Here is a 12,713-nt window from a genome sequence, read left to right as displayed (position 1 = left end):
AAGAAACCTATCACACTTTTGTAGTATAGACGCGGTGCACCTGATTTTATAGGCATCGGAATGGGTTTATCTTGGAAGATCTCGACTTCTCCGTGCCTTCTGCCTCCGACACATCATATCTCCTATGCCGACCTCGTACTTTTGATCACTTCTTCCTTACGAATTGTATCTATTACGAATTGTGTCTATTTAAGCTTTTTCTCGATTGATATTCATTTTGTCATCTATCTCATGAAATTTCCCTTCTATTAAGCGATAAAGAGCAATTGACGAAGTCAGCAGGAAGTCTGTCAGATGACGGTATGGATCAAAGGAATCCTCCTATCTTCGACTGAACACCCTTTTACTGGGATTTCGCATTCCTATTCCGATTGGCAGAAGCCTTTCTTTCTATTTGTGCCGCCCTATGGCGATTTCTTACTCAACGTTTGCACTTTCTTACCAACTCTTGTACAAGTTAGGTTCAGCGTTGTTCTGACGATTAAGATTTCTCTGTTTGATGGTTTTTACCTTCAACAACCTTTGTTGCATCACTTCTCGATAGCTTTAGTGCTCGGAGAGTAAGCATAGCATATTGTCAGCTAGTTATTTATTGATAGCAAACAGCTAGTAGGTCAAGCCGGAGCCTTCACTCACTCAGCTTGGGTCAGCACCGTATCTCTAATTGGCGGAGACGAACTCCAATCCACCCACTTCATTTGTTTCCCAAGGAGGGTCATCAGCGAGTCCGCTCTCCCCAAGGCAGTTAAAAGGCGTAGGTACGCATTCCCCTGCACCAATGTACCGAAGCACTTTACCTTTAATCACTAGATGGGCTCGAGCCAGGGTCCTATTTTCGTTCTCCATGACTTCAAAGCTGCTTCTCTTTATCAATTCTGGACAGTTCTATAAACATTGGTACCAGGGGTTCTATGACCAAAAATCTTATATATTTTTTCTCCTAGCGTTTATGTATTTATTATCGCTGTCTAAATGCGATGACTGTCGTCAGCAAGTATCCAGTGCCCATAGTCGAAGAACTCCTGGATGTCTGGTGCCTCATGGTTTTCTAAACCCGATCTCAGAGCTGGTTATCACCAGATTCGTATGGCAGCTGGCGATGAATTCAAAACAGCCTTCCAGAGTCTGGAAGGGCACTACGAGTACAAGGTCATGTCCTTCGGCCTCGCGGGAGCACCAGCCACCTTCTTGGGAGCCATGAACGCCACTCTCAAACAAACCCCTTCTGCGCAAATGCGCCCTGGTGTTATTTGACGACATTTTAGTCTACAGTGCCTCTCTTGAAGATCACACAATCCACTTGCAATCAGTGCTTGAGTTGTTAAGAAGGGATCAATGGCAAGTCAAATGCTCAAAGTGCTCTTTCGCTCAACGCCAGTTATCCTATTTGGGCCATACTATCAGCCAGCATGGGGTTGCCACTGAAACCCACAAAATTAAGAACATTGCCAACTGGTCTTCTCCGCAATCAGTCAAAGAAGTCCGCAGCTTCTTAGGTTTGGCTGGCTATTACAGGTGCTTCGTTTGCCATTTCGGCATCATTGCAAAGCCACTGACACATCTCCAGAAGAAACATGGGGAGATCCTGAGCTTTGAGGCAACTAAAGAAACAGGATGCTTTTTAGTTATATTTAAGAACATAAGAGGAAGACAAAGCAACCCTAGGATTTCTCTGCTCCCAGTGCTTAATACGAAAAGCTCGACATAACCCCAAGGACGGGCAACCGCTGCTAAACCAGGATCTCCATCTCTTTGAATAAAAGCCATCCTTTCCATCGACCAGCCTACGAGCATCTTCGGTACTATAATGAAGGACGTTGACACTATCCCATTCTACGTAGCAGGGGTAATTCTAGAAACATCCTATCTAAAAATCATTGAGAGATAAGTTTCTATAGAAAGATAAGCGGGTGTACAAATGAACTTTCTTATGATACTATGATACTCAGATACCACTCATTGGATGGGACCGGTGGACCATTGATCGATAAAAAGTAGTAAATAAGCCCTTTTCTCACAGGTACGAGAGATTGCACAACCTTGCCTTGAACGCTTGAAGTTCTAAATAAATCTGAAGAGGAAGGCCAATTGTATCATGTGAGCAATGGTACTCTCCTGGGCTATAGACTGTCACCTGCTTCAAGGTATCTTGCTTGTGAAAGCCGAACAAAGAAGAAAAGAACGAAATGGCGGTTCATCAGTAGTCAAAGGTGCAGACTTCATTCTTTGTTTCCTTCATCCTCTACCATTACGTTTTGCTTTTTAGGACTACCTAAAGGAAAGGAATAGAATGATCCATAGTCGTACCTACTTGAGGGCACCGAATGCATATAGCTTACGTCAACTTTATATATATATATATATATAATTATTGATTCCATTCACACCCTTTGGGAACAGAAAACGGAGAACTTGTTGCTTTCTACTGTTTTTGCTGTAGCTGAGGACAACTTAGATTCAAATGATTGACTTGATCTAGGTACGTGGTCCAAACGGATAGGTAGAATTACCTAGAGGGAGCCCTAGTTTCAGCATAAAAGGAAGAAGTCGGGTCCGCGCGGTTCGCCTTTTCGAATGCAGCAGTGTTTTTGGCTTTGGCAATACCAGCTAGCTAGCTAGCTACTTACTTGTGTGGGAGTCCTATAAAGAAAAGCCTGAGTTATAGACTGACTAAAGAAATCCACCTAAGCCATAAGTTTTTGTTACAGCTGGCACACCTGCTTGCAAACTAGAAAATCTGATTCTAGTAGAAAGTGGACTAAGTCTTAAGAGAGATAAGCCGGTCTTTATACACTGGCCCTACTTCGAATTCAGTCAGTGGCCAGATGCATTGTAAGCAATTCCAGTCCCAGCTGCTGAGGTGGCGTAGTCAGCCCTATCTAAGTATTGAACAAAACCAACCATTTGTATAATATTATCCTATCTTGCATATTAATTAAGACCACTTATTAGATCAAGGTTGGCATACATAGCATAGGAAGGTGGAGATCTGAAGTAATCTATATGTCCCTCAGCCAGTCATCCATTTCTCTGGATATGAAGTTTACAACATCAAAAAAATGACCCTTTTCATAATGAAATCCATTACATGCCATCCAAAGAACTCTGATCTGGATTACCAGCTTTGGGGTGGAAGGACGGATCGATCGACCAAGCGACAACGATCCCTTTACGATGGTCAAGTGCGAAGGTCCCGATCGGATTGCCGATCTGCCAGTGTTGTTTGACTGATTTTTTTCATCTCAAAACCATTGATGCTGACCTATCACTGCTCAAGTGATTTTCCTGCATGGTTCTAGGAACCAAAAGAAGACTTTGGGTAGGTCAACGATAGATTCTATGTCTATAATGGAACGTAGGTTCTTTTTAGGAGGAAAGCTTAGAAGGATTCTTTTCAGAGCGTAAGAACCATCGAAGAGCATGGGATTGGTATTGCTGGCAGGGACTTTAAAATGAGAGCTTGATCACTAAACCCCTGCTGCTTTCGATCATTCCTGCTAAAGCAGTTGGCAATGACTCATTGGAAACTTCTATTGGATCTGGGAGAAGAAGAAATCCAATCAATGGGTAGGTAGTCAATTTCTGGCGAAAGCACAAACCTTTTCTCTTACTTAAGGCGATAAAATCCATTCATTTCGATAATAATCTGTTTGAGATGTGTTTTACCGAGAAGGTATATGGTTTACGGTTCTAAGCCGTTGAGTTCGTGTTTTGGTAGTTGTTGTTTTGAAGGATGGCGGATCCAGAGTTGAAGGATAGCGAGGCATACCAACGCCATGCCAACAAGAGGAACCATCCGGACTTAAAACAGCCGACCTACCCCCTGCCACTTCTTCCTCTAAGTCAAGTTGATAGATTTCTGTACGAGTTTTCAAGTGCCATCTCCAGTCTAAGCGGTTGAGTTCAGTGATTGTATCGAACAAAAGCCCCCTCCCGGGGCAGGTATGCGACTGTCTCTCTTCCAAAGTGTGATCATCTTCTCCAGTCTCCCGTTTCCACCTATTTTAAATGGTCAGCCTGTGCGGCATCAGTTGAATTTGAATTCTAAAATAAAGTAGACTTCGGTGAAGGAACCTATTCTTTGGTATCTGCTTCGGACATCTCATCTGGTTTCGACCTTCTTTGTGAGCAGCTCCTAACTCGCTCGACGGGGTATGATCGCTACTGTTGATAGGTCGATCGGAAAAGAATAAGTTCCAGGACTGAACAGAAAGAAAGTACTCTAACACTTTCTTCGCCATTCTTTTCTATGAGGAGCTCTATTTTGCTAATAAAAATGTAATGCTACCTCCCTACGGCGATTCATAACTAGAAGAACTCGTTGGCACAACCGGACCTTATTAAAGGCCTCGGCCGTCTGATCGACTGAAAGATCTTATCTTGGAGTTCTAGTATGGGTTGTCGGCCCTTTCTCCTCCTCAGTAGGTGCAAACCCTGGTTCTGTAAATGATTATAACTGCCCTGGAGCTAGATAAGCAAACCTTCTTCTGTTTGAGTATGATGGATGTTACACCCACTGCCAGATACATGCAAATGCTTTCCAGCTAAGCTAGGAGTCAGAACGAACTCATGAAGCTATCCTTCTTCTTGGATCTCAAGATTCAAATGGAATTTTATCACCCCGGATTTTGGCTTTAATTTCCACTTTATACTTGAGTTAAGCAAGGCACCAGCATGGGAGAGAAGATAGCCCCTCGGGATCGCTTACTAGCCGGCCTGCTTGATTTATTTATGAGGTATCCAGATGGCACTGCACCGGCGAGGGAAAGGGAAGCTGATGAGAGGTAAGGGAAAAGTCCATTTAATGAATAGGTTCACTACAGACTGTACTATCTCTAGACCCCCTCTCTATACTCCCTCATAATATATGGATCCCCCGGATAATATTGATCCTCCAACAGCTGACATATCTTATCTAAACTCCCGGAAACCTGGGCATGGCTTTTTCGAACTTAGTTGATTTCGCAAGAAGCAACTTGAAAAGCACAAAGACTACATCTAAACAAACCTTACGTCTTCGTTTGGCTCATTCTTGCTTATCTCACCCTCTTTCCTTACTTTAGCTTAGAAGTAGGCATATGGGAAGTTACACAAAGATGACTTATCGGTTGGCCTAAGCTTACTCAATTCCATTCTTTCCAATATCATATACGCCTAGTGAAATGCATCTATCTCCTCTCCTCCCCTTCTTTCTTTTTATCCATTTTATATACCTAGTCGAAGACTACTTCAGATTATAGGGCGGGCTTTTCTACCCATTGACCGGGACCGATCACTGTGTTTGACCGCTCTTGGTATTCAGACCTTGGACTTTTTCTCTAGGAGCTGATCCATTCTTTAAGAGCTCTATACATAAAGAGAAGGCGTATTCACTTAAAGGACTGTGAAATCTACCCTATGCCCCGAAAAGTCTAGGCACCTAAATAAAGTAAAGATGGGATCCCTGACCAATAGATTAAGCTATCCAATGAGTTAGGAACCTTTTTTCTTCCCCCTTCTCTTCTCCGCTTTGCTCTGTTACTCCTTTTGCAGATGGTTGGTCACCACTCTTAGGCTTTTTTGTTCTCTGCTTGTGGTGGGTCTCCAATCTTGATCCGGTGCTGACTTAATAGGGAAACCTACCCAGAAAATGCCCCCTTTTCCGGTCCGGTTAACAAAGCCTGTAAACCAAGAGCGGAACAAAGAGCTAAAACGTCACCTTTACCCTTATCCTATTTCTTTCTTACATGTAAACCAGACCGCGTCATTCCTTTTTTCTTTCTTTGGTAAGGAAGGGACGGCTATTCCCACAGGTTGATCTTGATAAAATGTGCAGCGGTAAGCAACTAATAATCTCAATGCAGGACTGCCGTTCCCATAGGTTCCTCCTCCAAAACCTTCTTAGGCGAAAAAGACTGGAAGGGCTTATTCCCACTGCTGATTACTGAGAACCTTCTACCGGGAAAGATTTCCTTCTATGCCTAGTGGTTTTTGAATTGGAAATGGGAAAGGCAGAGAGAATTTACTCAAATTCCACTATGTTATGTATACAATGATCGGGTTGCCTCTGGTATGATCGGGGTGCTTTATCTAAACTAGGCAGGATAACTTGGCTAACTTTCCTACTCTGATAGCATCTCTGAACGGCAGGTACCCTCAACCGCCGTAACAAAGGAATGAATCTATTAAGTGGGAAAGAGCCCTCGTGGCAGCTATATCCGCGAGGATTCCAAGTGTTCTAATTCATCTCGTTACAGACCCACATCAAACATGCAACTGCTTGTCGCATACTCCTGCTACTCCGACCTACGCTTCTCACATCGCATCCTTGGTCCTTAAACGACGGTATATTCTTTTTTCCGGGTTCTATGAGCGTAAATGGAGACACTTTCCCCTTCTTCGACATATGAATATGCCTCACCTCGAAGATAAAGAAATCCTGAGTAAGGAGAGAGATTCTCCACACGAATGAACGACCCGTCAGGTTTGAACTGACTTAGGTTGGACCAGGACCCACCTATCTCCACCAAGAAGGAATCGCTTTGGTTACGCAGTTCAGTTGGCGATAAAAGCCAACCTAATCTGTGGGCCGGTAGGCCAGCCAACTAACTCTTCAAATGAAGAACTTATTTCCCCACACCTATCTCTATGAAACTTCCTTCATAGTTAGGAGAGGTTTTTTTTAGCTTTTTGTCTCTTTTACCGCAGGAAGTTCTCCAAAAGTATGAAAGGCCGGAGGGCTTTGTACCAACCATTCTAGTGTGGTTGGATTCTGTTCAACAGCCCAAGGACTTTCCGCATTCAGTTCTAGCTATTTCCGCACCCCCTAATCGACCAGAACAACAAATAGGTTATCTTTTATGCTTATCGAAATATCGAGTGAGAATCTCCTTCATTCTTTGAGGATCCTCCATATTAAATTGAAGATCAATAAGGTCTCTAAGTGATTCGGGGTCCTTTCCCTCGCATCTCATGATTTGGTTTATCCTTTTTGATAAATCACGGTGGTAGGCATCTGGCCCCAGAGCTCTCATAGGGGCGCTTTGCTTAAAGTGTGTGAGCAACTTAGCACCGAAAAGCTCATTTTTATCAAAAAGTTCGATAACCGCCTTTCGAGTGTCATCGTCGGATGATGGATACTTCTGTCGTACCTCTTCATAGGTATTTTCCCTTTTGAGGGTTTCCAAATCACACAAGTTCACCCCAAAAGCTTGGTCCCGCCTTGCATCTGTTTCAGCTAGTGAAGAAGACTGGCTTTTGGAAGGTTTCCCTCCATCTGCCGGATCCCAGAGAGGGCCTGCGGTGGCCTCTTGTCCGACATGGCCGCTATTTTGTGATTTGGTGAGAAAAATGTATGCCTCCTTGGAGGTTCCCTCCTCCGAGCGGGCAGGACTTTCCAGCCCCCTGTGCCCACGGTCCCACATCGCTCCTGCCCCCAGAGGGCCGGTACCATTTCTTCAATCAGCGTGGCACCATATAGCAAAACATATTGTAAAAGTGACAGAATCACTTCAAGTAGTGCTTGCCTAACCTGATCTGTCACGATCAAGGAGGGATCTACTACTAAAGCAGCTATCACAATGATAGCTAAGAAAAGCCCCCCCCCATTGATAAAAACCAGAATCTGATGATAGATCAAGTCTTACTGAAATTGGATTTCCTTTTCGTGCCATATGCCAATGTAATAGGAATTTACTTTACCCCTTTCTGCCCTTTCCTCTATTTGTTCGATAGCCTCTTCGTTTTATTCTAATTCTAAACCCATTGTCGTCCATAGTTTCCTTGTCGACGCGAAGGGGCCAGTAGCCCCCAAACCAAAGTCTGAGATCAGAACTCATACCGCGGTTGTGGCTTGAAGGCCGCATGCAAGTTCTTCAATATTTAGAGAGTATGTGTTAGTACGAGATCGCGCTATCAACTTATGTCATCTTTCTCGATGATTAGGACAAAATTGTATCCCTTAGGAACCGTACATGCACCTTTGTTTGGATGCCGATCTAATATTGTTACAATATGAAATACTTGAAGGCCACACGCAATTGACTCACCTACATTTTATGCTCCCACCCTTTCTTTGAACCTTGTCAATGATCGAACAAACTTACAGATATGAACTGAGTGCCATTTGATGAGTAAGATCGAACAAGGGAGAGGGATATGGAAAGGATGAAGTAATGAAAGAGGAAGTCATTGCTAGTAGTAACGACTTGTCACGATCCATTGGTTCATATAGAATCCATGTCCTAGGTCTATCAAAAAACATTCTTTTCGCTAATCGTATATAATAAAATAGAGTGAAAGGGTCCACCCCGAAACCAAGGGGGTACTAACTAACAGCTGAGTCCTCTCCGAACCGCAGGAGATAGTTGCCCATCATACGGCTCACCAACTTCACTTGCCTCTAAGGGGGGCTCGCTCCGGGCAGGTTCGGATCACTTACTATACACGGCCCTACGAAGGGGTTAGGAGCGTTTTCAAGATGATTCTTTCTTTGTCGAGACAAAAAAGGAACCCATCTTTTCGATTGCAAAATGTGAGTCTGTTTTGCCCACTTTATCCATCCCCCTCTATCAAAATGATCAAAAAGGCATTTCAAATGCTTCTTATTCCCGTGTTTGATCTTATCCATCTCTGCCCCGCTTCCATGTGGGCAGAGACCCCTGTAGAGAATGAAGAGGAGCCAAGGATCTTACTCTCAAGAGTGCTTCAATAGGCTCCACTCTCTCCCCTGAATAAGTCAGGCTCCGTTAGCCTGGGCTGAGATGGGGATAACGAGTCGACGATTGAAGCCCCCAATGTTCTGCCAGACACTGGACAGGGGTAAGCTCTGTAAATGTGTAGAGCCAAGTGTAGTAGTAGGCACTTCTAGGCCCCTTCCCGGCTACTGAATCACTCCAGTGCTTCGGGTACTACGGACCCTCTGCCATCCATTGCAGCAGAGCCGTTTCATGAGCGGGGGGGGGGGCTAAGCGCAGTTCTTTGAATCAAAGGTTTCATGAAATCGAAATCGATTCTTTTTTAGATATCTGGATAGATGGATGGATCTATCTTTCTATTCAGATATCTTTTGCAATCAGCCCCAAATCCTTGATTTGGCCAGGAAACAAAGCACTGCTTTGGGCCCAGGAAGCGAAGGGAATGAGCTCGGCTGCTTCTCCCCCACACTTCTTTATTTCTCCGTGCCCCTTCCGCATGCGCTTCGCGCGCCATTGGCGCTTTGCTCTCCTCTTATTTCTTCATTGGAGGGTTCGAATGGACTTCGCCGTTCTTTCCCAACAAAAATGGAAAGGGCTGTATCACATCGAGATGTCGATTCGTTTTCCGCCCCAAATGATATGGGGAATTAGTCACCTCTGTCCCTTCATCTTTTTGAAAGGAATCGAGGCCCGGCCCGGCTCGCGTTGTTCCAACAACCGACGGGGAGCACCTCAGTATATTATCGCGCGCAGTAACTGGGAGTCCTATTACACCTAAGGCCAACTTCCATTCACCGAACCCAGGTTCATCTCGTGTAGTGATTGTGGACTCGTACAAGGATATGGAGTTGACGGTTGATGTATCAGACTCGACCCTGTCTTTCGTAGCATGCATTCCCATCTGTGTTGCAACTGATTCGGTAAGCTACGTGTCCGGTGCACGGAAAACTGCCTTCGGTCTCCCAACCTTACTCATGGCAACCTTCCGGCCGCCCAACGACCTATAACGCTAGTCACTAGTCCCACTGGGGCTAGGAAGTAAGCCCCACAACCCAAAGCGGCGAAGAACAAATAGAATTTGCTACAAAATCCGGCTAACGGGGGTATTCCTGCGTATGAGAACATTGTAATGGAGAAGGTCATAGCCGAAATAGGATTCGTTTTGGCTAGAGCGCCCAAATCCGCTATATATTTGACACGGGTTTGCCGTAATGCTGGAACTATGGCAAATGCATCTATCGTCATTGATGCATAAATAAATATACCAATTAGTAGTGATTGAATTCCTTCTATGGTTCCACATGAGAAACCAGTACGAATATAACCTACATGTCCAATCGAACTATGAGCTAGAGGTCTTTTGACTTTCGTTTGGGCCATGGCGGCCAGTGCTCCTAAGATCATAGAAGCAATGCTGCAGAAAAAGAAGATTTGTTGTAATGTACCCCCATAGGAAGCAACAATAGAAACACGTGACATATTTGCAGAAATAGAGGTTTTAGGCGCAATAGAAAGGAATGCTGTCACCGGGGTGGGTGAACCCTCATAGATATCAGGTGCCCACATATATAGAGTCAAAAGAGAGATTGAGTCCGAGGGAGAGGGGGGTTTTCTTGGGGCTCGAGAGATTGAATAGATAGGGCCCCACAAGTTGTTAATTCGCCGCTGGGGAATTCACACAAAAGGGAAGGACTTATTCTCAACGAAAAAAGTGCTCTCTGAACCGAACGTGACAGTTGTTTTCCATCAGACGGCTGTTCACGTAACTCCACTCTCGGCTTGGATTATATATCCATTTGGTCCGCTCTCGGCCATTCCACACGCTGCCTAGCAGAGACGTGGTTATCTGAAGTGGATTCTCTCTTTTGTAGTAGATGCCGAACCTGCTGCTCAGTGGGCGGGCGCAGCAGCTACATGGACCCCTTTCTTTATGTTGTTGCCAGCGCTTTCCCGGGCCGAGCCGGAATTCTTTATTAGAACGTCGGCAGGCAAAGCCCGAAGGAAGGCTGCTATCCCCTCGGCCTTCTTCCTTTTCGATGAAAAACAAATCGACATCTCAATCTTCGAAAGCGTTTTCCTTACCCAGCTAATATCCCCCCCTTCGTCGAGCCTTTCCTTTAGTGGTAAGGGATATGCACCTTATCTGAACGTCGGCAGGCATTCCGGAATTCTCCTTTTTTGGCCCCGGGTGAACATAGGCTCAAACATGATTGGAGGGGTCCTAGCTACGCCATGCGTTCAATAAAAAAAAGCAAGCCTCTGGGAAGCTGCAGGGATTACAAAAAGAGGGTGCTTTCCTGTGTTGCACTGAAAAAAGGACAAAGGAGAAGACGCTCTTCGACTTTCTTTCTTCCTCCCGCGCCCGCCTAAGCTCGGCCCGCGTTAGAGGGGAAGATTAGTAAAGCGGAAAAAGACAGAGGGAGGGGGAGCTGCATCTTATTCTCTTCGCGAGAACTTCAGGATCGGAGAAGCATTCGGAAGGGGCGAGGCCTTCATTTCGTTGGCAGAAGCAGAAACGATCCAATCCATTCGGGGCTTCGGGGAACCCAAAAACGAACTCTGTTTACTTTTTTCATAGATAGATGATATATATAGGAATAATATATACATCCCTTTACTTTAGATGTCTATGTATCTATTTTGGAATCATCTCCCGATTCTCTTTTTTTTTCTAATTCGCACTGCTCTTTCTCTCTAAATTGCATCAAAGAAAATAGAGAGAGAGAGAGCAGATGGATCCTATCCCCTATAACGAACACTCATCTTTATTCAATATCTATTCTTTGTTTCTTATATTCCGCTAATTGTTATATTGAATGTATCTTTATGCTTAATAGATAACTGGTGATGCTAGAGCTGTCAAGAAGGCATTGTTTGCAGTATCAACCATCATCTACAAATGCCCATGAAAAGAGACCATTTCTCTTGAAACTTCTGTCCCTCCAAGCATTGTACATCCTTCAGAGCTTCCTGTCTATCCTGCTAGTAACTTCTACTCAGTGTCAGATGCAGCTATACCTTATGGAATGGACATCCAAATCTAGCTATCTTAGCAAAGGAAGTGGCATTCAAATCTACAGGTTTTTCTTCTTTAGCCTTTTCGCCCAGCGTTGTCATTATTGACACGTTTTTGCGATCCCTGTTTTTGAGATCCTCAATGACTACCACCAGAAAGGGAATGTGACCACCATTCTTATTTGAGAAAAGTGTCTCCACTATAGCACTAACGATCCTAGACAGCAGAGAAAGCTTGATTGGAGCTAAGAACTATTTCTAAAGGATCCCTTCCACTCTTGTGTGGAAAGATCTTTCTTCGTTCAGTCCAGTCTGATTTAAAACGTGTTGTCTACTATTATAGGGGCTGTCGTTAGGGTCACTCCTTCTTATGCCGGGAGATGGCAGTTATCTATATTTAGAAATAATAAAGAATATGGGTGTGATTGTCATCACAATGGAGTGATCGAGTAATCAGCCCTGTAGGTTCCTCTCTATTTAGATAGACCCCATCAACATGGCCATTCCCTTCTCCTGGTAGCAAAAACCCATTAGAGGTTTGATTCTCAAAAGAAAACATACCAGAAACTCGAAACTATTCCTACTCGCCAGGTGGCTTTATCAATTTGAGTTTAAAAATAGGAAAAAAAGGGTGTCAAAAGTAGAAGTATCATATCTTCTTAAGGAGCCCAACTCTAGCTAGAGAATAAGAGGATTAGGTTTTGGCAGGATGCGAGGTGCCAACTTATTAAGCACGAGAGTCGTAAGATCCCGGTTATAGAAGAAGAGTAGGCCAATCCCAATCTTAGGCTGCAACAAACAAGGAAATTCCTGTCATCAAATCAGCCTGATCCCCAAAAGGAAATCGCAATCCAAAATCCCTATATACGATATACGATAGATTCCGGGCATCTTGCTACATGACACTTGTCTCGCATTGCATTACTGACTGCTTCTTCTTCTGATTTCTTTGCTTTGATGATGCCCTTGTCCCAAAGAGAGTTCTTCAGCTGAAGAGTACTTTGGCACCCTAGAACACATCTC

At 44.3% G+C, this 12,713-nt stretch overlaps 1 protein-coding gene across 1 annotated transcript; it reads right to left on the bottom strand.

Annotated features, from left to right (window-relative positions):
* Positions 1 to 9,501: 9,501 nt before the first annotated feature.
* On the bottom strand, positions 9,502 to 10,339 carry LOC123096783 (NADH-ubiquinone oxidoreductase chain 2-like). The gene has a single exon (XM_044518566.1). The coding sequence runs from the start codon at positions 10,239 to 10,241 to the stop codon at positions 9,648 to 9,650; it is 594 nt and encodes a 197-aa protein (XP_044374501.1). The 5' UTR covers positions 10,242 to 10,339; the 3' UTR covers positions 9,502 to 9,647.
* Between the last annotated feature and the right edge of the window lie 2,374 nt (positions 10,340 to 12,713).

Source organism: Triticum aestivum, chromosome 4D, assembly GCF_018294505.1.
Source record: "Triticum aestivum cultivar Chinese Spring chromosome 4D, IWGSC CS RefSeq v2.1, whole genome shotgun sequence".
NCBI lineage: Eukaryota > Viridiplantae > Streptophyta > Magnoliopsida > Poales > Poaceae > Triticum > Triticum aestivum.
This window is presented reverse-complemented; position numbering and strand designations above follow the sequence as displayed.